We start from the raw sequence: 27,401 nt of genomic DNA, 5'->3' as shown, positions 1-27,401 counted from the left end.
AAGACTTCAACAATTTCGTAAAAGTTCAGATGTACTTACAGGATCTGTTAAATGAGATATTTGCCGAGGTGATTATTACTAAAACCAAACTGAAACTCTTCATGGTATAAGGCTGTTTTTTTGTTTTTTTTTTGTTAACTAGCCATACTTTTGTCAAACATCAACTTATTTTGCTACGTTCGTTTTGAAAACCTTTTTCCCCCTCATATTTTTTATTTCCACAATGACACATGGCTAGAAGTGTGATATAATACAGTTACATGAAACAACACAGGATACTGCAATTGCCCGGCATCAGATCACTAATGTAAACATTTAGAATTTAGAAACAATCTAGGATTCATAACTAAAACCCTCCGTTTTTGAGAAAAGGGGCATTTTTATGGAGCATTTTTCAAGTTGTAAAGGAAATGATTTGTGATTGGCTGTTATTCTCCATGAAATTGTTGAAGTATTTTAGGCAATTATAGCTGGCTGAGTTACCTCTGAGAACATAAGTGTTTTTAAAGGCTGCTGGCTAATATTCTTGCACTGCCATGTCTCCCATTTTAACAACCTTACATAATTGCAAATTTCATATTTTTAAATAATCCACAACAGAGTTTAATTTAATGAAAAAATAAGTACTCATTATGCTAGTGTTCACGTACATACAAATCATAAATCTAAATAATTGTGACATTGCAGTGGCCAAAAATTGAACAACTATTCTTCCTGCAAAAGCAAATTTAAAGATCACCAAGGAAAAAAAGCACACAGATACCTTCCACTTTATCCTCTCAGTTTCTAACAGATATTAATATTCACTATATACATCAGTTCTTGTATTACTGTAGACATATAATGTGGCCACAAATCATGCTCACTTTCTCTCACACTTAGCCAAAGGACAGTTCAATTTTCTGAATTCTGTGTACATATTAGGATGGCATAATAATGATTTATTCTAATATAATACAAGAAATATAATAAAATAGTACATAGAGGAGAGTGGTTTTATAACCTTACATTAAGATAAATAATGCCAAACTGATAATTGATTAAATAGAGTATGTGGATAATGTATAGGTAGTTATAAGTTAGTTGTAATAATGGTACTGTGCATGTAATAGTATATACTGTGAATACTATGAAAATATATCTATATTGGACATATTGTAAATGGTTAATATATGAAAGCATGTTCGGGACAAAAAATCTAGCAAAAAGAATAAATGTTGAGAGGGAGTTAATTATTTGGTTTACTGCTGTACTTTCGATAACATGGAACATTAAAAAATGGATTCTCTGAACACTTAACCATTAGACAAATATATATCACTGTACTTGCTGCTTTCTCTCTACCAACATGTACTTTTTTTTTAATCCAAGAAGGAAGTGTGGAATTTATTATAGGGAAAATTTTAGTTTCATTCAAGAAATGTTATATCTTTCTGGTTTTTAATTACTCATGGTGGAGACTTTTTTTTTAATATACCCCATGCTGTCTTTCTTTATATCAATTGTTACTCAGCCAGTAAAAAGGAATGAGCACAACAAACCAGTTTTCTATCTGAATAAGGATACTTTTGATGGCCTTTTCATTTCCATCAGTTAACAGAACTTCTTTGACATCTGCAGAAATAGCAACCTGAAAAAAAGAGCACAGCAAACAATGAGCAAATATGCTTGTCTGTGTGGAAGTGAAGACAGGAGTGACAAGCCTTCAGTATCATGCTTCCTCACCTATTTCTCTGTAACAATCTTCAATCTTTTTTCATTTTATGTCTGCATTATTTTAATCATTCAATCAAATCAGTCAATACTTTTATCATTCCATTTGCGGGAGCCTCTATCTTGCTATCATTCTGTTCCGTAATTGCATTGTGACAGCGGATGATGGTATTCTGAGAGGCTTTCATTTGCGGGCTTCTGTTTATCTAGTAGAGCCATCATACAAGGCTGTCACTCTGCCTTTCAGCTTGCTTCTGTCTGACTGCCTGATGCCCTTCATATAACTTTGCATTGCAGGCAGATGGCTTTGTAAGGGTAATTTTTTTGTGAGCTTTGACATGCTCGCACATTGGGCTGTAACCTCGACACATTGTATAAGAGCGACAGGTTTGTCAAATGCCAATCAGTGTAACAATATGCTTTTATTTGTAGAGACATAAAAACTTGTCTAATGCACTGCACTGCTACATAATATCTCCTGAATACATGACTCAGAACCCAGAGAATGGTGAACGACGCTCCTGAATGGCCAATCTAATTCAAAAGAATCTAATTACTGAGAGCTCTGGATCATGTTTGTTGGTGTAATAATGCAGGCAAAACATTAGCAGCTATATCATGGTGCTCCAACTGTGATTCGCCAGGCTATTCCTGTATCTTAGCAAATGGGGCTCTACTCTGGGAAAAAAAAAAGCTTCATCTATGGCAATGAAAGACAGACCGTACACGGCCTGGAATGTCACAACAAGAGATATTGACTGCACTGAGGTAAAATGTTTCTGCTCATCGAGGCAACCATAAAATCAATGTGATACGAAAGCAAGGTCCATCTGGAAGGTCTCTCAAGACTCTGCAGCCTGACTGCAGCTGATGCTCTTGACAGTTCTCTGACCCAGCAGTTGGAGGCACTGGTACATTTTTTCCTTTGTTCCTCCCTCTGAATGGGATTGGAATTGAGAAAAGACCTACCATGAGCCCAGCCAAGCACGTCATGCCACCCCCTAGCTCACACACAGCAAGGTCCCTGAAAGAGAGAAAGGAAATGGCAGAACCCATACAAATTAGATGAAAATGGTCAGAGAGACATATACGTTACAAGAACAAATTGCCGGCTGCAGTCCGAACTGAGCTACCAGGAAGTTGTGGAGACACGACTAGGCTACCTCATGTCGTTTGCGTTTTAAAAATAATTATGAAATAGAAGAGTCACAAAGCAGGCAAATCAGTAGGGGTTCCCTCATTAGTGTTCAGTGCAACGTTACCACCGCTGAGCTGAAAAACCTGGGAAGGTTCCCTTTTTTCCCCTTGTCAATGGCGCTGTCTTTTAGAACTAAACTAGCTAGAGTAGCGAAAGATAATTGTTAGGAAAGGATAACATTGTTAATCCACATTCATTCTTTCAAAAACAGTTAGACAAGTAAATGGGGAAATTAATATTATTTATATCTATATATAGACATAGCGAGAAAATTCTTTATATTTTGAAAAAAAAATACAACAAATTTTAAAACAAGCCACGTACCTTAAATGTGAAGTATTTAGATTTCTCAAGTAGCACTTAAATTGCAAGTGCTATACAAACAATACTCTTAGAAACAACACTGGAACAACGTACAGTTAAACCACTGAAAATTAAGGTGAGGTAATGTCAAGAGCCTAATCTGAACCCAGAAAAGCAAGAGAACTCAGAATTACGGCTCAGTATCTGCTGTGACATGCTTTTCTTAAATTAGCCTATTGTGCACCAGCATTACCAATAATAATAACACATGTGCTATATATATGGATGAAATATACATTAGTGTGGAGAACCTGCATGATGGGAGCTGCATGGGGGGAGCCATCAATAGAATGTTCACATTAGCGCTGTCTCCAAACCGATGGCATGCTGGTGAGGGGGGCAGAGGTGACTGTGCGCTGACATCACCTAGGCCAGCATATAGGGCAGTGTTGAGAGTGGGATCATGGGATTCCAATTACACCTACAGCAAGTGATTATAGCTGGTAGAAAATTTTCCACTGAAACATTTTTTGACAGAAAATGGCTTTTCAATTAAATGGATATTTTTGTTGAAAAAATGAAAAACCTGAAATTTTTTGATGAAAACAACAAAAATAGATTTGTTTTAATTCAATTTTTGGTGGGGAAAAATAATTTCCCAACAGACACTACAAGTGATTTTTAGGGACTGTGTCCATTAGTCCAGGCCACATAGATCTCTCTGCTGCATCCCACATACTGAAATCCAGTCTGGGAATGGGATGGATTTGTTTCCCTTAGACCTTACACACTTCACTTGCATAAAGACCACTGGTTTTATGGAAGTGATGTAAATGTCTCTCTATAAAATATAAACATACTTGGGAGCCCAAACAATGCCTAAACATAAGAAGGAAAATTAAAAATAGAGACAGTCTGCAGCTTAGACTCTGAATTTATTTGTATTTCATGTATTTCATTTTATAGAAATCTTACAAGAATGTTTTTAATTTTATTTTAATCTTATAAGATTATTTTCTCACACTTTTTCCTTTAGGTTTAGGGTTTTTAAACGGGTAGCGATTAATGAAAAAATGTACAATCCACATTTTGCATTTAATAGTTATTATCCTTTACAGCAATTACAATTCAGCATGTCCCCAATGAATTTTAAAAAAAGGGTATTATTGAACCAATAATGTAAATGCATATTATATATGTGTGTGTATGTGTATATATATATATATATATATATATATATATATATATATATATATATATATATATATATATATATATATATGAGAATTTATTCAAACATGCATGCTGAGGATTAACAGCTCTTTTGGAACCAGTCAAGTAAATATAGATTTGGTGATTTTTATAAAATTTAAATTAAAACCTATATGGAAAACCTATCAACTCTGAGTTTACTGCACAGTAGGTCTTATCCTGACAAGAGATGACTAGGTGGAACTGCCATTGGCTTTAATGGAAGTTTTGATTGCTCAGCAGCTCTGAGTACTACACCCAGACTTTTGTAGGGACTTTGGTAGAGACAGCTTTTTAAAAAATGGAATACAGTGATCCACAGTGCACGCCCACAGCAGTACCTTGTGTGCAACATGGATCAGTAACAGGCAACCTGGGGGACAAGTAGCTGCCTGAACCAGGCATTGGTGGAAAGTGACCCTCTGGGGCAAGTGACAGAGGAAGCCTTTATGCCAGGCTGGGGGACAGAGTGGAGAAGCTCTGTTGCTACTACTGTGGTATCAAAGCTGAAATAACCTCTTCAGGTCTTGCACTGCCTTATGAAGGCCAGGGCCAATGATTGGTGAATATAAGCAGTAGTAAATCCATTAGGTTTGCTCCTGCCTGTCTCCACCTGACCCTCAAAGAACAGTTGTTCACAACTGTGTTGGGAGCTTGTGTGCAGATGGACTCCACCTACAACCCAAACCCTACACCATTGCTCCTCTACAATGGAACTGCAGGGATTCCACTGAGCACAGGGCCCTCTTTGTCCCCAGAAGAGTGGAAAGAATTTAGGGCTTGATTTATTTTTTGTTACTGTAAGAGTGGCTAGCGAGTGTTTGATAGGCATGTTATATAAATATGGGAAAAATAAATACATAAAATGCAGAATGACACAAAAATGGGGTACACGTGCATCACTATATAATATGAATATGATGTACTTTATCAGATAATACTTTTCTTGCTTTCCCAACAGAAATCAGTTTAAAGAGTGTCTTTTACTTTTCCTGACCTTCACAATCAGTAATGATCGATTGGAGCTTCACTTTTGTTTCCCAAAAATCAAAGTGTAATAAAACGCCTTGAGTGGAAATCAAAAGTCTTTGACATATAGCAAAAAGCTTGCTGTGCAATATTAATACCCAAAGGCAGCTCAAAATTCTTTGTTAAGAGCAACATGCTTTCACCTTGAACTCTTTAAATTTAATTTTAAGATTTAAATCATAGCAATCTTTACCATGTAGATACAATAAAACTAACAGATTTGAAAGCATCTTTTATGTTCAATTCTGTGTACCTGAACATTTGATTTTGCTTGAGGCAGTAGTAAGCTAGCACCTCTTCAGAAGGCCAGATACCTATAAAACATAAAGATATTTGCTTTTTTAGAATAAAAAAAGGTGTCCTCTGAAAGGTGTCATTAATATTTAATAGCTGTTGGTTAGATCTGTACCAAACCGATCTTTTATTGAATTTATTTTATTTTATTTTTAAAATATGCCACAGTATCAGAGAATAAAGAAACGACAAGACTTACAATAGCAATGCTTCTAAGGCTCTGTCTACACTACCCACCTTTTAGCGACACAGGTGTGCCACTCTAGCCATGCCACTAAAAGGCGCACAGTGTAGCTGCTGTTTGTCAGCATGAGAGAGTTCTCCTGCCAACAAAAAACTTCTACCCCCAACAAGCGGCAGGAGCTTTGTCAGCAAGGGAGCACTCCTGCCAACAAAGCGCTGTTCACACCGGTGCTTTTCGTCGGTAAAACTTTTGTCGTTCGGGCGTGTTTTTTTAACACCCTTGAAAGACAAAAGTTTTGCCAACAAAGTTCCAGTATAGACAAAGCCTAAGACACCCAGCAACACACTTTATATGGACATTGGCAGGCTAATCCATAGCTGTCTACTTGTTTCAAAATTAGGCACCAGCATCAATATTATAAACATGAAATACAATCAAATTCTAAGAAACATCAGTTTTATACCATATATTTGACATTTTCAGCCTCAATAACTATTGGTAGGCAACAACTCAATAGATTCATAGAGTTTAAGGCCAGAAGGGACCATAAAATCATCGTCTGACCTCCTGTATATCACAGGCCATTCAATTTCATCCAATTCCTCCTGTATTGAGCCAATAACTTGTTTGACTAAAGCATCTCTTCCAGAAAGGCATCCCAACTTGATATGAAGACATCAAAAGATGAAGAATCCACCATTTCCCTGATAGTCTGCTCCAGTGATTAATCATTCTCACTGTTCAATGTGTATGTCTAATTTCTAATCTGAGTTTGTCTGGCTTCAGCTTCCAGTCACTGATTCTCGTTATGCCTTTCTGCATTAGATTAAAGAGTCCTTTAGTACCCTGTATTTCCTCCCCATGAAGGTACTTATACACTGTTCTCAAGGCACCTTTCAATCTTCTATTTCATAAGTGAAACAGATTGAGCTCTTTAAGTCTCTTACTGTAAAGTATTTTCTTCAGTCCTTCAATCATTTTTGTGGCTCTTTTCTGCACCCCCTCCATTTTTCAATTTCCTTTTTAAGGCATGAACACCACAAGTGGATGCAATATTTCAGTATTGGTCTCACCAAAGCCGTATAAGGAGGTAAAATCATTCCCAAACTTCTATTTACTACTCCCATTTATAAATCCAAAAAAGAATAGAGAATAACTTCTAACTTTTTCAATTGAATTATATTCAGTTATGAAACGTGCAGTGACTCTGAGGAAAAGTTATATTTGTGTGTTTTTTCCTTCATTATTATTGGTAGTGAAAGAACACTCCTATATATCAATTCGTACATCACAGCTTGGGCTGGCCTGCTAGCTCAATGGATAGCACAATGACTTTCCATGAGAGTGACCTGGCTTCAGAAGCAAACTATGGACACTTGTGCCTGTTTGGAACTAAGAACTTCATAGATCATATACTCTCATCTGCTGGGGAGGTAAATGGGAAGAGGAAGTTTATGCCTAAGTTTTGTTCATTCCTACAGGCCACTAAAAGTGACACTGCAATCTCAGAGGAATACAGTGAAAGTCTATAATTCAAAGCTACCATAAGCAAAGAGGTGGGGTGACACCTGAAAATAGGCAGCCTGAAATTAAAAAGGTAGAAAGACCCAAAGTTCCTATTTTTGGATAAGACTTCCAGAAAAGGGTTCCACTCTCAACAAAAAGACCCAATCAATTCTTAGAAACAGTATAAAGGTTATTCAACAAATAGCAACTTGTGATATTTCAACAGTGCATAAACTTTTTCTATTTCCTCATTTCAAAGTTCCCTGAAACTAAGAAATGACCTGAAGAAGGGAACACAATAAGTAATATTGCCATTACAAAGTCCCAGTAATTCTCCCTAGCAAATGTCTTAATAGTTTGAAATAACCACATCGTAATAATTCTGTGGCTACACATACATATTTCAGTCATCATATTCCACAAATTTCAGTACTTGTTGTAGTAATAGGACTTATATGTCCCCTGTGGGCCAGTTCCAATCAGCAGGATGCAGTAATACACATTTCATTAGACAGTACATTATATTCTCCCAGGCCAGGCAAAGCAGTAAACCTCAGATACGGGAGAATGAAGATTTCAGAACCAACCATCAGATGCCAATTGTAATGATTCCATAACTTTAACATTTTCAGGTATTTTGCACAGTGTGTATGAACTTTTGGTCATTAATAGCAATTGAACTCTGAACCTTCTAATAAAAAAACCCAAGGTCCCCACAACATTGGTCATTAATTATTATTATTTATTATTTCTTAAGCACCAAAACAATGGGCTCAGTGACATATAGGACACAAAGCAAGGCCCAGTCCATGCCTTTTGCAGCTTACAATGTCAACAGACAACAAAGATCAGACATAAACCCACAATGGGAAACCTACAAGATGGTGCTAACTTACAGTGTTTCTTAGCTATAGGAGACTCTCCATTAGCTATATTAGCATTGGGGTTCATATCCTTGATGGGCTGCAGTCAACAGAGACAAACAATCACATACATATCTCAAAAAGAAAAGGAGTACTTGTGGCACCTTAGAGACTAACCAATTTATTTGAGCATAAGCTTCCGTGAGCTACAGCTCACTTCATTGGATGCATCAAGTTTTTTCATGCAGTTGATAGATTTCCCCTCCATACGGCTAAATGCAGTGCCTTGCATCCGATGAAGTGAGCTGTAGCTCACGAAAGCTTATGCTCAAATAAATTGGTTAGTCTCTAAGGTGCCACAAGTACGCCTTTTCTTTTTGCGAATACAGACTAACACGGCTGTTACTCTGAAACCTGACATACATATCTGAATAAGTTTGATATTCCATCCAGTAGAAGGCAGTGGTACATATAAACATTATCTAGTACGTTAAAACAGATTCAAATACTAGCAGGGTAAACTCAGGGCTTGTCTACATAGTACCACAGTGTGGACTGTGGGGTGTGAATGACAAAGCATGCCAAAGAGTTGCACTCTAACTACACTGTAATGTAACCCTGTTAGAAAGAGAACTACCTTAACGTGAACTAGATACCTTTTAGTTCATGTCTGCAGCATCCACACAGGGCAGTTAGAGCACAAATCTTTGGTGTGCTCTGCAATTCACACCTCCTATAGTCCTCATGAGAGCGCAGTATAGACATAGACTTAGTCCTGCCACCCTTCTGAAGGATCCAGTCAGAAAAAGTGAGTATAAAACTTACTATGTATGTGGATCTTTCAGATCATATATTTTGAAAAATCCTTCAGTTCTTCAAAGTCATAAAAGATATCATAACTCACTTTATAAGAATGGAGTTTTGCCCCATCGTGTTCTTGGCCAACACTTCCCTTTCTCTAAATCACTGTGCAGCCTGACTGTCATCCCCAAGAGCAACCCAGTCCATTCAATTGCTACCCTCAGTTTCCCACAGCTGGCTACTCTTGCTTTGTGTTTATATATATATATATATATATATATATTATATAGGCCAAAACCTGAAAGAATTGTTCAGTTTCCTCTGTCAAAGCTGTCAGTGAAGACTAACAGCCAAATCCTTAAGGTTGCTGAGTACCTATGAAAGTTTTGCCAGTGTGAGGAATGAATAAATACCTAGCAAGGACTTCAGGATTTGGCCTGTAGTTTGTGAGCCATTTCTGAATAAAAAAAGATCAGATATGTACAATTTAATATGTTAATTAGTGTTGGTTCACATACCTACCAAAAGCATTGAAGGAACATTATTATTTGTCAAGTTCACTGTAATTTAGATTTACATGGTGTCTGAAAATCTGCTATTTTTCTAAGATACACCAAGGGTTAAAATCACATATTCATACACAATTACCCGTTTCTCAGCAATATGTACACTAAGTATGCTAAAGGATTTTCTCTGTGGTTTTTTTTGAGCATTGAAATATGTTAAAATGACAGATTTTACATTAAATATAATAACTATTTAAATATTTAAGTGAGTAAAATAAGAATGTTTCAGTTTACAACTGATAGGCGTGTACTCAAGCAACAACAGTGGTTTCTGGTGTTTAGTGAATAAGTGGTTAATTCAGGACCATTTGTAATACCCTACAATCCACATTAAAAAAATATAGCAAACCTTTAGTCAAAATGATTCACAAATACTTGTTTTTGTAGCAGAGGGCCCAGAGTGTCTGAGCTTGTCGCCCACTGTCCAAAATGAAATGCTTTTCACTTTGATGTGGCTTTGATTGAAGGACAGCCTGACGGAAGTCAAAGTATTCACCAAATCTTTTCCAGTTGGACACCAGTTCCTTCACCCTGCCACCACACAGTGTTAATACTTACTTCCTCGTGGCAGCAGCTGCTTATACCAGTACTTACCCCAACACTGGGAGAAAGGAAACGGCATCTTCTAAAAACAACAGTGCCAATTTATAACCAGCTGCTAGGAACACAAACTGCACCTTTCTCCTCCCCCTTAGGGAAAAGTATCACCTCCATAATGATCCAATACACTGCCAGCTAAAGAAGCAGGAGTCAGAAAATCTCTCCCGAACCCAGGTCTCAAGTGTGGAAGCACACTGTGCTACCAACTAAGCCAGCAGCAAGAATACCTTTGTTAATTTTAGTAAAAGGAAAAGCTTCTCTTGCCTGAACAGGTAGGTAAGCCTCTTTGACTGCTTTCAGAAAAGGGATAAGCTTAAAGATCCAGGTGGAGGCGTTTGCACTCTGCCTTCTACTCTTTCATTCTGACCTACATTTTTCAACATTGCGACCTACGTTTGTAACACAGTCAAACTATAAAATAGTATAGTTTCTGATTAGAGAGAAAACAAATGCTCAGTTCTGTTATAATACAACATCAAAATCCACAGTAGTTAGCATATAGCACTAATTCTTCAGAGACAAAAATATTAACTATTACTACCTACTATACAAACATACACCTACATGTGCATATGGGTTTTGTTTCATGCAAAAACACTGTCAAGACTTCTGGGTACAATTAACAAAAAGAGGCCTCTGATTTTACATGCATAAAATTGGATGAGCACCTATTTGGATGTGCAAATACTACTGCATTTATACATGCAAATGCTTGTTTACAAACTTACACCTTTGCATGTACGAGAATAACTGCACCTCTTTACATCAGAACAGTTGTGCAGGAAAAAATAGGCAATGGCTCTATTGGACTTTACAGCTGCCCTTCATGTCAGGGTGTGTTTGTGCATGTGTAGATGTACCGTACTTGGTGAGATTGAGGAGGGAGGCACAAAGCCTCCCAGAATTCCCAGGAATACAGCTGCTGTGCTGCCTTTATGCCCACTGCAACTTCCTTTTGCTTGCTGGTGCAAAGTAGTCCATTGCTCCACTCCATCCTGATTCTTTTGCAGTGATTGTCAGAAGAGGTGCAATACACTGCCAGAACCACTGGCTCTAGGTAGCTACACAATGCTCATTATGATTGTACTGGCATGTGAGCACCTTAATTACTAGATGGGAGGGGTGGTGAAAGATGTGATCTTTATTTTATTTATACATATTTCTCTAGCACTCATCTCCAGACCATCGTATCAGAGCATCTTGCCAACATTACTGGACTTAGGCTCACGAGTATCCCTTGAAGTCATGAGTACTATTATCCCTGTTTTACAGATGGAGAATTGAGGCACAGAGATTAGGTGACTTGCTCAAGGAGGTCACACAATAAGTCTATGGCAAAGCCAGGAATAAAGCCCACAAAGGAGTTGCCTTTGCCACAGTACTCATGGCAGAGTTGGTGCCCTGAAATGGTGCCTTCCATTCCTTCTGCTTCAGCACAGCCCCTCTTTTAGCAGCCTTAGTGGTATGTGGCCTAATAGGAATTTAAAGCAGGCGTGAAAGGAACACTTGCAACTTAATCTCATTGTGAGGGACATCATCATTTCAGGCAAAACCAAACCAACTGTTGTTCCTACTCTATTACAGTCAGTTACTGGCATGAAAAATGATGAACCATGAACAGGAGGTTACAGAAAACTTTCGGTTGAAAAGGAATTATCCAACTCTTTTTAAAGATCCTTCATCCACTATTTTTACTTGTCCCTTATTTGGTTCTTAACGACTTATGTTAAAGAGTAGTGTTGCCCATTTGAAAACTCACAGACTAAAAACTGTTACAAAGCTTCTCCAAAAAAGCAGCATATTGTTCATAGATTCATAGATATTTAGGCCAGAAGGGACCATTATGATCATCTAGTCTGACCTCCTGCACAATGCAGGCCACAGAATTTCACCCACCACTCCTAAAAAATACTCTCAGTATACAAAATCCAATATATTTGCATCTGTACAGAAGGAGCCAGTATGCCTCTTTGCACTGCTCCACTGGCACAAAGGAGTCATAAACCCAGCTGATTCAGCTAGCTGTGACTTCCCCCTGCACAGGGGGAATCCTTGGGAGGTATAGGGTCACTGTAGCTACTCTGTGCCACCTCCCAGCTACACCAAACAATCTCAGTCCAGTCCATAGTGAGCAAGTATCTGTATCACAATAACAATGACCAACATTATTGGTACTAACTGGCAACCATATTGGTAATCTCAGCAGAGGTGCCAAGGATTGAGCTGGGCCACAGAGAATTAACTTCTCTTTCACCCCTAGAGGTCAGGTTTGAGGCATATTGCTGGGGCAATGCGGGGAACCTTTATTACTGCCTGTGCTGTACCTCTTCTGTGGATAAAAGGTTTCAGTCTCCAGGGCTGTCAATCCAGTGCTTTTCAAGAGCACTACATTCACAAAAAGGAGGAAGATGCACTGTAATTCCTAGGTTTACAACCGCTACAAGATACATTTTATCCTCAACTGCAGAAAAATATAGAAAAACAAACATGTCTGCTTACTAGAATACTTATATTCTAGGTAATTTACAACTGTGTCCTTTTACTCTTATTGTAACATATTTACAATTGTGCTTTTAAAGTATGAAAAGTTTAACTCTTTGTTTTCAACTCCAGAGACCGTGGCTTACATTCATATCCTAGTTTACAATAGGTCACAATGGAAAATGAGTTTGATGCTCTCATTCCAATCCCCTTTTGTGTGCATCACCACCACACAATTTAGCACGAGAGACTGTGTATACTATACTTAAGAGAGATCTAGGACTGGAGAAGAACTGATAGTTCAGGTCAACATTGAGATATAATGGAAGAGTTGTATGGGGGAAATTGCAGAATGCCTCTTAGCCCTATGCCTGGCCTTAGCCAATGCTATCAGTCCCTCTGTTTACTGAGCACTAAATTCACTTACAAATGGGAAAAAAAGTATGAAAGTGGGGAATGAATAGCATGGTGAGAGCTAAATATAAAATGGACAGAGAGTGATCAAGTTTCCTCACACAGTTTTGTCAATGCACCTCATTTCTGATGAGCAACACTCCTAATATTCCTATTTTGGGCCTTTCTTGAGGAAAGATTAGTGCCACTCATGATTGACTATGTATGATGAGTTTGCATGGTGGGTCCAAAAATCCTCCGAGACCTAAGCATCGCCCAAATATCACAGCTTCAGCCCTTCTCTAATTTTGTTATGTCACCAAAAATGTGTACTGAGATCAATGATAGGATCAAAAGACTTCATTTTCACTAATTAGGTCATATATCACACAAAAGTGGAATGTAAGTGAAAGGGTAGTGTATTAATCCATGATGCCTAGGTACCCATTTTCAGTGGATTGTATCTGAAAAAGGACAAATAGATGTAACAAGTTACTACTGGTATGAATAGTTTTCAGATATAAAATGTTAGAGTCAGAGAAAGAAAGTTTATTATACAAAATCCCTTTTATGCTAGCCCAATCACAGGAGTCTGATCAGCATAGTAAAATGAAGCAGGCAGGAAGGAGAGATGCGAATGATTAACCATCTCTTCTTGTTTTGTCAATGTTTTAATTTATAATTTTCAAATCCGGAGGCCTAAATTCAGCCACTTACATCCACATTTAGACTACAGTGAAAGTGAATGGGAGCTGTGGGTGCTTGGCATCTCTGAATGAGGGGTCACTTTCATTAAGGTATTTAAACATGGAAGTAGGAGGCAAATTTTCACAAGGCCTCAACACTCACAACTGGGGCCAGATTTTCAAAAGGGTAGCTCCTGAGGGTTGAGCTCTTTTGAAAATCTGATCCCAGGTGTCTAACATTAAACACCCAGTTTTGAACGTTTTAGACTAAGTACACTTGTTAAGTGGGTATCAGCTTGCACCTGAACTTTTCTACATGTAAATTCTGTCCACTCTCACCCACCTCCTCCTTTAAATCCAGTGAAGAGGAGCAATTTGTGCCTACACCAGAGGGACAATATTCCCCTTCCCACAGCAGGAACCGCCACAAGTGAGTTTCAAAAGGTAAAAGAATACTAGAGAAATTGAGGCTATAAAAAGGAACACATCTCCACATTTTTCCCTCTCCACATATGTTTTATACAAACCCTTGTCTTTCTCTCAATCTGAAATGGAATTTATGATATTCAGATCATTGAAAAATATGTATAAGCACTGGCTGAGATCTTCAGCCTGGGCAAAATGGCCTCAGCACTATATCTCTCACTTTCATCCTCATTATTATTCATGACTAGGAGGGAAACATGATGGTCTGCAATCTGCAAATTTCTTTTACAGCACAAACTTAAGAGGCTGTGTGGAACTGATGTGGAAATACAGTAACAAGTAAAAGCTGTAAATGTACAGCTATATGTAGAATCATTAAACTGTACAAACCTACTTGTTTGATTGTCTTTAACACCTTTTTTCAAATGAATGAATTTGATTTAGTTTTCTTTACCCAGTTTTCAAATAGTCATTAAAAATTAAACAACACTGGAACAAGCCTTTTGTGATTATAGCCTTCACTCTCCTGCAACAAACTGGATCTATAAATTTACGTACCATTGTAGATGTAAATTACAAAATTTTATATTCAACTATATTAAAACATCTATTCCAAAAATGATTACCAGTTGTGAAAAGCAGACAGGCTTATCACTTGCTGTCAGTTGTTCATGTCTAGTTAAGCAATAATGTGCTAAAACTGCTCTTTTGTTTTGTGTAAGAATTTTGGCAATAGAAGAAATGAACACTCGTTTAATAAAAACTCAGGCTGCTTTTTGCTTTGATGGAGGAAGCAGCTGCCTGTTTTCATTTGCTGCAGAGCAGCAAAACCCATCAATATAATAAGCAGCTTAGATGCATCCATCCACAGCATCTGTAAGGATATAGGGCTATTCGCTCAAAACCAATCCTTGGTTTAATTTTAACAAAGATGTGTCTGACGTATTTGAAAATTTATTATAATAGGGTTTTGAAATACTAACAATTTCTCTTTTCTTTTTAAATACTTTTCACAGATTTTGAAAGGCAAGTATACATATCTGAATGATGGAAATGATAAAATGAATGTTGCAAAAGCAAACTGCAGTGCTAGCCTAAAAATGCAAAGATGGAACATTAAGAGCATGTCTTCTGGTTCATAGTCTCTCCCTTCTCTCCAGAAAATGGGGAAAAAAGTATTTCAACCTTTTCAGTGTAGTTTTTTCAACATATACAAAGGTAAAGGGAAATACCAGATATTAATATTATGGAAAACTAAAAACTAAAAACATTCTAGTCTGCGCTGAACAATTGCAAGTATTATATTTTAGATACTAAGTTTCAACAAAGTGAGTTTGTCCAAGTGACAACTTTGAATTGCAGTACAAAATGGTAATTAAAAATAGAATTACAAGATTTTCAGATATAATTATAAAAACACACCGAGATAATAAAAGGATATCTTGTATATAAACCACAAAACACTATTTTCCAATAACACTTTAACTCTAAAATGTGATAGTGTATATTTAAGCTTTTAAAAATTCTAAGACATTATTATTTTAGTGCTGTATAGCATTCTAAGACCTTCCTAAGCTGAGCTTTTAGATGATTTGCACATTAACTGAGAAGTCAGATAATTCTTAATCCTCCTCTTTTTCAGATCCAATAATGGATAAGGGAGCATCTTAGGATGATCAAGTAGCAATCTGCCTAGCTAGAGTGGTAGTATACCTGAATTTAGGATTAGCCATTGGGTTTTCATAATATCTGATTTAAATGAGCACTCATTTTGAGAAGTGTAAAGAGAAAATATTCTATGATAGCTGAATGGATAGCTTTTCCATTCAAACATGTAGTCATGAATCCTGAGTATATGCATATGTATTTGTTTCCCATACAGAAAGTTCTATAAACAAAAGAGGTTTTTCTAAGAGTGCTTCTTAGGCATTCACAATATCTTATGGATAAAATCATATTTATCTCAGTTGTAGGCTTGTATCAGTTCCTAGTCAATTCCAATATTCTTATTTTGCTATGTATGGGTGAAATCAATGTGTATCAGAAGACAAGCTTGGCACAGGTGGGTTGTATTAGCAGAGGGGAAGAGAATCCTCAAAACCTGTAGAGCAATCACAGATCCAAACCTTGGTTACAAATATTATTACTTTTTTTTCTTGAGCATTTGGAAAGGATGGGATTGTTTATTAGTTTGGGACTGTAAAGTTTGGGGATGGATCTATTTATGACTGTGGAGGTGCTAGGTTTCAGAGTAACAGCCGTGTTAGTCTGTCTTTGCAAAAAGAAAAGGAGTACTTGTGGCACCTTAGAGACTAACCAATTTATTTGAGCATGAGCTTTCGTGAGCTACAGCTCACTTCATCGGATGCATACCGTGGAACTTGAGTGCTAACACTCAAGCTAAATAACTTTGATATGGGATTGATTGTGTGTAGGTGTTTTTTTTTTTTTTTGGTTAAGTCCAAGTTTTGGAAGAAGCATCCATAGCTTGAGATGAGTACTTACGATATCTGTTTTTTATTAATCTATACAAACACCACAGTCCTTGCACTCTAATGACTTCTGTGTTTCACGACGAATGGTTTATCCGCCAGTGGATCCACACCACATAGATCACCACATAGATCACCCACTTGTTTGGCCTCTGCCTCTCCCAATCTGTGTTGCTGTTGTAGATAGCCACAGTGTTCATATGGGTAGAGTCTCCTTATGCAGCCTTTCCATAACCAGGCCCTGGCGCAATGGAATTCCGCAGTATTTGGGGCCTTATGCTCTGGCAGAGGAGACTGTGCCCTGTGTTCCACATGGAATATTCAGATCCCTATATTTAATCAGCCTTTTCTCCCTTCTAATTATATCTGCAATCAATGCTACGTTGTGCCATCTGCTAAAAGCCACACCATTTTCAGTTGACTGCATAGGACCCCTGGAAAGTTTTAATACCATTTAAGTCCCACTGACACCCTTAACATGGGATTTAAGTGATGCAGCGCTCCTTGGTGGAACCTCTGCACAGGGGTGAATCACTTCTTAATATTCTCAGCCGTGTATTGACATTGATCTGTGTGAGATCTGCATCCAGACTGGAAGAATTAGAAGAAAAATAACACTGACACGTACAGTAAGTGAAAGCATTTTTAATAGTCTTCTGCCAAAGAGCCAGGGTTAAATAAGCATGAAGACCTGCATTCGTGGGGCAGTGTGAGGGAGCTTGCATTGCAGTTGCCCCGGATGTGCCTGTTTTGAGAATGAATAGATTTTAATCTCTATAGCTATCACCCTGGTACTTTTCATTAGCACTAAATACAATGGGCCAGATCTTCAGCTGGTGTAACTCAGCATCATCAGTGTACACGAGCTGAGGATCTAGTACAATGTTTAAAATATTCATTTGTTAATTTATTTTTTGAGAGACAAAGTAGCCTCCATTAAAGCAGTATTACACTGACAATGCCACTTAGAAGCAAATTGTGCCCTCAAACGCACGTGTATGCTTCCCACTGAAATCACTGTTAGAATTATTTTAAGTGCATTTGGTGGGAAGTATGAAGACAATGGGAGCAGAATTTGGCTTCTAGAGAGGCTTCAAAAATTAAGAAATGCTTTTCAAAGATTTTTTTCGTATCTCTCACTTAACTGCGATAAAATTTGCAATTTTGACTCAGTTGGTCATATTTACCAAGTCAGAGCTAATGCAAAAGAGCAACAAAGCTGCACCAAACCTCACAGGGATACTAGTTTTCAGCTGAAAAAGATCTGGGTTGCATAAACACCAACTTTTTCATGCTGGGATGAAGAAGTGTCCTAAATCAAGAATAATGTACTTTGGCTAATCTCTATGAAAAAGTCATGATGTACTCTATTGACTTATGCTGCTCTTCTGTGCATAGACTACATATTTCAGACGATCCAACAGCATGAATTCATTTTGGCCTCATTTTTTGTTTAGGGGAAAAAAAAACACCTAACAGCAACGCCTCCTCCCACCAACAATCATATAAAACAAATAACTATAAAACTGTAGCAATTTAATTCTGTGAAGGATAAATAAGATTTTCTCTTGATATAAATAATGTCAGTTCTAATATTTTAGTTAAAAATTTTAGACGCACAAAACAACAGGTTAACTAACACCATGAATGCCTACCAAAGAGAATACCCTGAAGATAGCGGATCAAATTGAGTCTGATGAAAGTGGGCACAACCCCACTGACTTCAACAGAATTGGACTGCTTATACAAAGGTTGAATCTGGCCCAGTGTCTTTTTAATACTGTGGTCTAAGTATGAGGATTTCACTGTATATGTTCAGTTCCATGGTGATTATGACCTCTGGGCAGAATCTGCTTCAATATCTAATTTAGGCCACTTCATTCTTTGAGGTATGCTCTGACTTTCAGTAACCGCAAAGCCAAACTGTTCTCTGTTTCTACAGATCTTCTCACTCAGACATTTCTTGAAACACTTGAACTTGTATGCCAAGCTCACATATTAGCAGACAGCTCATGCAATAGTTATATTATTTTTCTCTAAATGAGATTTGAGCTTGTGACTTTTAAAACGGAGAGGTAGGTGTGTAATCTTCTAAAATGAATGCTCTTTTTTCAGGATCAAATGTATTGTGCCACTGTGGTTTTCATAAAGTTCTCCTTTGTCAGTAAGGTGTCAGTACACTAATAATAGGGGGAAAGTCCTTATTTTTATTTATTCACTCACTTGTTTGTGTGTCATCTCTATTGTAATTAGCAGTTGACAACAAATTCCAGCACTTATTTTATACTGCCAGAGTTTCAGTAACAAAAGAGTAATTTCCTGTTTTTGTTTTGGAAAAAATCATGAATATATACAATTGTCACACACGACACAGTGTTGAAAATGTAATAATTTTCTATGTATTCTCTTCTGGGAATCGGTTCTATATTCCGGGATTGTCTTTGCTCTCAGGAACAGAACTGAAATCTCTACTTTGGTATTTATCCGCAGCTGTGATAGCTCAGTTGTCTGCCTCCAAATGCCAAGATAGAGAGAATCTCATCATCCAGAGACCAGCTACATGATGGGCAGTTAATAGATATATCAAACCTTAGGATATATGCTAAGCTGAGGAGATGATTGGTCGGTTGATATACTGATTGATTAGCATAGGGAGAATGGGTTTCTTCTTGACAACCTAAGATTATGCTTCAGCTAAGCTCAAATTGCTTACACCTCTTCTATTGGGTTTAAAATTACAGCCCTGTCATCTAAAATCTCTCTTCAATGAAATTTTTACCATATATAAAAATTAAAGGGAAAAAAGAAAGTAGGTGCATTGGATAAGAGTAAATGGAGTAGATACATTTCATACTACTGCTGTTGGTACCACTAGAAAAAGTTGATAAGTAAACCCACTTGAAAATGTTGCACATTCAGTAAACTATTACAGAGCTCTATACAATAATTTAGAGGGTGGGGGGAATTTCAGCATGCTAAAGAGAATGAGTGCTCACATTACTGCTATAAACACACTAGAGGTACCGTACGATGAATAAAAATGATGTTATGAGCAGTTGTGCCACAACTATTACAGTTTTGTCCTCTGTATAGGTTTCTTTCTGGTTTGAAGGCATTTCTTTTTGTTTGCGTGAAATGTACTTTATATTACAGATGATAGGGAAATGTACTACAGCTATAGCAAAATGTAACTTCTGAATCAACAGTGCCTGCGTTTTGCAAGATGTAAACGCAACATATACATTTGAATCCATTTCAATCCGTTTTCTTTCATCACCTTCCCATGAAAAAATGTCACACCTGTTTCTTAAGAACAGAATAGAGCTGTGCTCTTAATATACTTTCGATTGTAACATCATCAGGGCAGGGACCATGCCTTATGTATATGTAAAACACCAGGCATGTTTATGACCCTATATAAAGAAACAATAACTATTATTGTTATTTATTATTTTGATGACAGAATTATAAAATTCTTATGGAGATTTCAATCCAGTAATATAAAATATCAATTATTATTATACTATATATTTATATAGTGCCAGAGTAAATAAATTTGTTACACATGATCCATTCAGTTTATAATATTTACAGGCTCTTCCCAAGTCTGAATATTTTTAGTTGAATAACAGACCAATGGCATAAAAGAAAACATTATATCAAAAACTTTTATAATATTTAATTCAATACTTTGAAGCATACGCCTCTTGTCTGCCTGAGCAAACAAGGATTTGGTTGTCATCTAGCGCTGTGTAAGTGGTTCATTGAGAATGTTAAAATCTGCATTAATAAATAGGACTGGGTTGCTCCGATTTTTTTCCTTTCCTATCTGCTATGAACGGTAGGGGATCAGCTGCAACTCAAATCCCCAGCTGAACAACCCAAATACAACTGAGTGAGCAGACTTAAAACAAGGCCATTTATTGGTGCCTGTTATGCAAACAAAGCATCGAAGTCTTAGAAACAGATGTCAACTGAAGCATATGCTTACTGTAAACTGGAATTTGATTCTCTTTATAAAAATAGACTTAAATGGGCCTTCAGAGACGAGGCTGCCTCTTGTTGTATACCACTGCCTAACTTGATTCAGCCTTAAGCTTTTTAAAAGATGAATAGGCTGATATCTCAGGGCAAAAGAATAAAAGTTTAAAAAAAAAGAAAAAAAGAAAGAAATGATAATATGTTGGAGCAGTTCCCAGAAGCAATTTTAGAGATTTTCTCTAAAAACACAAGACAGGAAGTTAAAAGCTTAGTGCAGGTCACCCATGGCATGTTGAATTATCATTTTATATCACTTAGGGTGAAAAAGGGACTTTACGTTCAGGTGGCAAGTTTAGTACTGTGCTTTTTCTTCTCCTCCTTTTTTTTTAACCTCGTCTCACATCTTGATGCCTTTTAAATGTCACTTATTTTACATGAGGCAGTTGGTGGAGACATGAGTCAACAGCAATCAGAACCATTATCCCCTGCAGCGAGCCCTGGTCCTAATGCATTATGACACCTTAGCTAGCCAGCCACCGATTTACCTTTCTGCTTCTTAGGGAATTAAGTGGCATCATGTGAAAATGGTTGTGATATGAACAGCATGGGCATAACTGGTATTAAATTTACCTCTCAGCCTAAGTGAATTTTCCTCACATGTGACTAATCAAAATGAAAGCTGTGGACATGGGCAGATCTGGCCAGCACTTCTCCACCCCTGGGACTGGGGCTATTTTGTTTTATCTCTTTGTACAAGCTGGCAGAAGTTTAAAGTGAAGGGGATAATCCAGTGCTGGTGTCTTTATGAAATAACATCCTTACATGAAGAGGCTTTTAACTGTCTGTCGCTGTCCTCTCACAAAAAAGAGTGTGACAATCTCATTTTGCTGAGCACCCTCCCATGAAAAGAGAAAATAATAGCCATAACAGCTATGGCTAGTACTGACCTTACGTGATCCATTATCCACTAGACACTTTAAAAGTCAGTTTTACATACACTGTGGGGAAAATTAGAGAACTATCACAATCATTTTCACTTTACTGAATTTGTCTTCTGTTTGAAGTCAGTTACCTGATATCCCAATACATAGCAGTCTGTGTCATTCCAAAAAAGAAAGAAGAAACCTTGCTTAAAATAGGTCTCCCATACAAAAGGGGAAACCTACTATATTTGTGTCATTTCAGGAAATTAATAAAGATATTGCCAGCAATGACACTCAGCTTTGCATGAATTTTCTTCAAACTAAATATAAAAGATATCAGAAGTGCTTGACATTTGTACAAAAATGTGCTTTACCCAACCATTTAGCAAAGATCAGTGGTGCCAAAGGAAGTGCAGGCAGAGCAATTATCATCCTGCACAGTCAGAATGATATTTATTCACAGGCAAGCGTGGCTTGCATTCTGCTAGGAACCAACTGTGAATATTGCTGATAATATGGGCAAGCCTAAATTTTACTGAAATAGTATACAATATCTAGTCTGCTTCCAATGTGTTACTTGCACAAGGCAATAAAGACTGGAATATGAAGTTCACTCCTACTTGCAAAAATACTCAACCTTCTGTCACTGTGAGAATTAATTTTCTAACTTGGCACATTCTAAGCATTTACTTTTTGTTAAGAGTTAATTATTACCTGAAAGATAAAACTAACAGTACTTCTTTTAATTTTAGACAATTAAATGTTTGGTAATTGTATGCTGTAATCTAATAGCCAAAGTCTTAAATTATTATTTATTATTTTTATTTCCATAACTAAAATTCACATTTTCCATCTGCACACCTGTTTTGTATGATGAAGACACAAGAAGAATGTAACTTTTAAGTACGAAATTTGAGTTTGTGTTTAATTGATCCATTTTTCTTCGAGTGTGATTGTGCCTACCTACTCCATACCCTAACATGCACTATTAAATCCAGAAAGTGACAGAAGACTATCAATTTTCAAAGAGCTATTATTATATGTAAGAGACTTCATTGAAGGAAGAAAGACTTCTATGAAAAAAATTAGCTACAATTTTTGTTACTATTTATTACAATTCCACAGTATTAGCCACTTAAAGCTTATTCAGAATTTTTTTTCTCAACTGCACTGCCGTGCACAATTTTACTGTAACCTGTCCAATGGTGTGGGGAAGAAGTTACGACTGACTTTTTGAGGATAGCCTTTGAGGTTCTTTATTCAAAAGAAAGATTAGTCCAGTTATTTGCTCTCAGCAAACTGACAATTTCAATACGGGCAAAGATGAGTGCTGGAATTTTTCATTTGTCTGGAAAGTTTGGAAACAAGCTGGATCCTACTAGACTGATGCAAGTTTGGGAACGTCTGCCTCAGAATTGATATAGCATTGCTGCAGTACTGTGCACTGGGTGCAGCAAAAGTTGAAGGACTCTTCTATAGTCATTGGGGAGGGACGGCCTCCAGGAAAGAGTGACTAAGTTAGAAGAATTTACAAAAGGCAAACACATAGATACCTATTCACCTACTGCTAAGATGACAGAAAAGAAAATAGGAACAAAATTATAAAAATGTAGCTTTGTAGGCAGAGTGCTAAGTTATCCAGAAGCACTGTTCTATGTTAGGCAGGCTGAGGAAGAGAAATGTTAGAGCACCCAAGCAGATGGTCTTTAGAACTTGATGGCACACCTCTAAATAAGAGAAAAGCAAGGCATTCAACCCTTCTGTTTGGACAAAAGAACCATATCTCCCTTTCTCACCTATTAGTTAGTAAGCTGGCTCATAGCACCAAGACATACCATGCTTCAAAAAGCAAACAACCTTCACTATTTGTGGTAAGCACTGAATCATTTTAGACAGTAGTATGTACTGTCTGTCATATTAGACACATGGCCATATCCAGAAACCTCATATACGTCATTATGACTAATCATTATGTTTGCTATCTACTTATTCCATGAAAACTGAAAAGCAATGCAGTAGAGGTATTTCTCAATATCTGACTGACTATACATACATTGTCCATTGTACTTCTACCAACAACAGGACCAATATTATTTTTTCATTGATATGCAAATTTGTGTGACCCAGCATTATTATTTGTATGAATAGTTTATAAATGGAAGGATCTGATTTTACTCTCATTTACACTGATATAATGCCGATGTAATTCCATTCACTCCAATAGAGCAACTTCTGATGCAAAAAATCAAAATCAGTTTCTGCGTATGATAAGTTCTCTTCATGATTGCCTACTGTAGCCAGCTACCTTGGACAGCTCCCCTGGATGATCTGCCAGTCAAGGTTTAATTTACTCTTCACAACATACTTAGATACTCTACTATATAAATTTTAGAAGACCTTACAGTATAATTCCAAAGTTTTCAATTCTCTTGTAGGTGGTAGGTTATCCTTGGCTTGAATTTGATTCTTACTGTCTTGAAATCTTTTAACACACTCATAATGAAGTTATAACTCAGATCACCTAGTCTAAATTCATTGCTCATATGTATCTGTTGAGGTTCTCTAGCTTAAGACAGAATCAGTTATATAAAAAGCTGCTTTATAAAAATACAGTGAATAGAAAAGTAAGCTTTCAGGCAGGTGGCCTTTTAAAAAGTCAGGGTGAAGTAAGGATAATTTAAGTGAATAAACAATACAATATAGATAATTACAAAACATAAATTGTTCATGGAGGAAGAAGTACCCATAGATTAAAAATGAACAGATCTACTTTAAAAAAGCATTTAATGGACTTCTGATTACACAATAAACAAAATCAAGAACATTTTAAAAGAAAAAAAACCCCAAAATATTAGATTGTGATGTGGCAATGCTTCAGCACTAGAAAATTTGCATCCTCTATTTAGAGCCACACAATGAAACAAATGAACTGGAGTCAGTCTTGTTGGGAATGGATAACAAGAAAACCATTCTGTTTTGTGTCTTCCTGCACCAAAGAGATTTGTCCATTAAGTATCCCTCTCCTGGTTCCCCATGAGTTTGAGGAGCTGTTAGTATGACTGGACATTTCTAACTCTGAGGCATATCAGACTCATTTTCTGGAAATTAGATCTAGATTTTTGCTTCCAAAACAATTAACACACTGAATCATTCTTTAGAATGGTAGCATGGGAGTTGTTACTATTTCTTCTAATCCTTGACCATATCTACTTTTGCTTCTTGGAGATTGTCAGGTACAGACACACACAATGACAACTGTATGTAGAAATATATCCATCCCCTTGTAAATCCAAATTGCAAGAGCAACTAGCAGAAGGCTATACTTGAAGATAAAATAATACCAGTGTGTTTATTTCATAAGGATTAGAGTATAGTTCAAGTTTAATTGAAAACAAATGAAAAAAGCATAATTTAAATAAAAAGAAAAATATTATTGCTATCTTTTACAAATAATGTCTAGAGTTTTGTGATCATGAAAACATAGTCAATCAATCAATTAAAATGGGCAACTGCCTAGTGCCAAAAAAAGGTCTGATTGTTGCTAACTGAAGTGAACACAGTCATCAAGTAAGAGGAAATGTCTTGCTGAGTACAACTCAAAAGCCAATCTATATTTATTATTTGGAGCCACTCTGACTACAAAAGCATAATTTTAAATTAAACAAGTATGCTAGGTTTCAGTTTTGCAGGCAGCATTCTGTATTAGACTTATGTAGGTTTTCCTGAAAATTTGTAAAGAAAAACTGTGAAATGACATTCAGTAGATTCCTTTGCACTGCTTTCAAATAGCATTTTCCTTTATACAAACTTAGGCACTGATTCTTCCATGAGCTTTGACAGCAAAAATTGAAACAGCCTTATTTTGAAATTAAGGCAATTTTGAAATACAGTCACCAGAAATGAACTTGACAAGTCACATAAAATATAAAATTATTGAATCAATTGTAGAGACAAACTTTAACTGCTCTTGATCTTTTCCTTCACTATGGGAATGGTCTTACTGATGGTTGTGATAAATTCCCACAGACTCTGGCTCACCCCATTCTCCCAACCCAACCCACCATTGAAAATACAGCAATAAATTTAGCTTGATTTATTTTTGTGCAACTGAAAGTTAGAGCAACAGGTCAAGATTCTACACTAGCATGAATCCCTGATCCCACTGGAAGTTCCTTTCAGGCCAATAGGAACCCACATCACGAATCTGCATTAGTAGGTACTGGTGCAAACTGGAGCTATAATATCTGAACCAATACCCACTGAAGTCATGAGAGGTTTCAGAGTAGCAGCCATGTTAGTCTGTATCCACAAAAAGAACAGGAGTACTTGTGGCATCTTAGAGACTAACAAATTTATTAGAGCATAAGCTTTCGTGGGCTACAGCCCACTTCACTGGACGCAAAGAATGGAACATATAGTAAGATAGATATAGATATATATATACAGATAAGTGGGAAGTTACCATACAAACTGTGAGAGGCTAATTACTTAAGATGAGCTATTATCAGCAGGAGAAAAAAACTTTTGTAGTGATAATCAAGATGGCCCATTTAGACAGTTGACAAGAAGGTGTGAGGATACTTAACTTAAGGAAGTAGATTCAATATGTGTAATGACCCAGCCACTCCCAGTCTCTATTCAAACCCAGGTTAATGGTATCTAGTTTGCATATTAATTCAAGCTCAGCAGTTTCTTGTTGGAGTCTGTTTTTGAAGCTTTTCTGTTGCAAAATTGCCACCCTTAAATCTTTTACTGACTGGCCAGAGAGGTTGAAGTGTCCTCCTACCAGTTTTTGAATGTTATGATTCCTGATGTCAGATTTGTGTCCATTTATTCTTTTCATAGAATATCAGGGTTGGAAGGGACCACAGGAGGTCATCTAGTCCCCTGCTCAAAGCAGGACCAATCCCCAATTTTTGCCCCAGATCCCTAAATGGCCCGCTCAAGGATTGAACTCACAACCCTGGGTTTAGCAGGCCAAAGCTCAAACCACTGAGCTATCCCTCCCCCCTCTTTTGTGTAGAGATTGTCCCATTTGGCCAATGTACATGGCAGAGGGGCATTGCTAGCACATGATGGCATATATCACATTGGTAGATGTGCAGGTGAACAAGCCCCTGATGGTGTGGCTAATGTGATTAGGTCTTATGATGGTGTCACTTGAATAAATATGTGGACAGAGTTGGCATCGGGCTTTGTTGCAAGGATAGGTTCCTGGGTTAGTGTTTTTGTTGTGTGGTGTGTGGTTGCTGGTGAGGATTTGCTGCAGGTTGGGGGGCTGTCTGTAAGTGATGACTTGTCTGTCTCCCAAGATCTGTGAGAGTGAGGGATCATTTTTCAGGATAGGTTGTAAATCTTTGATGATGCGCTGGAGAGGTTTAAGTTGGGGGCTGAAGGTGACAGTTAGTGGCGTTATGTTATTTTCTTTGTTGGGCCTGACCTGTAGTACGTGACTTTTGCATACTCTTCTGGCTCTATCAATCTGTTTTTTCACTTCAGCAGGTGGGTATTGTAGTTTTAAGAATGCTTGATAGAGATCTTGTAGGTGTTTGTCTCTGTCTGAGGGACTGGAGCAAATGCGGTTGTATCGTAGAGCTTGGCTGTAGACAATGGATCATGTGGTATGTCCTGGATGGAAGCTGGAGGCATGTAGGTAAGTATAGCGGTCAGTAGGTTTCCGGTACAGGGTGGTGTTTATGTGACCATCGCTT

At 37.2% G+C, this 27,401-nt stretch overlaps 1 protein-coding gene across 1 annotated transcript in view; it reads right to left on the bottom strand.

Annotated features, from left to right (window-relative positions):
* CAMKMT (calmodulin-lysine N-methyltransferase) overlaps positions 1-27,401 on the bottom strand; it is a 336,083-nt gene that overhangs the window by 54,050 nt on the left and 254,632 nt on the right. The window contains exons 4-6 of the mRNA XM_075127144.1: positions 5,748-5,808; positions 2,683-2,737; positions 1,567-1,630 (exon numbers count right to left, since the gene is read on the bottom strand). Coding sequence (XP_074983245.1) covers positions 1,567-1,630; positions 2,683-2,737; positions 5,748-5,808 — 180 coding nt within the window. The remainder of the gene's footprint in view (positions 1-1,566; positions 1,631-2,682; positions 2,738-5,747; positions 5,809-27,401) is intronic.

Source organism: Caretta caretta, chromosome 3 (assembly GCF_965140235.1).
Source record: "Caretta caretta isolate rCarCar2 chromosome 3, rCarCar1.hap1, whole genome shotgun sequence".
Lineage (NCBI taxonomy): Eukaryota > Metazoa > Chordata > Testudines > Cheloniidae > Caretta > Caretta caretta.
The sequence above is the reverse complement of the archived record's forward strand: the minus strand, read 5'-3'. Positions and strand labels throughout refer to the sequence as shown.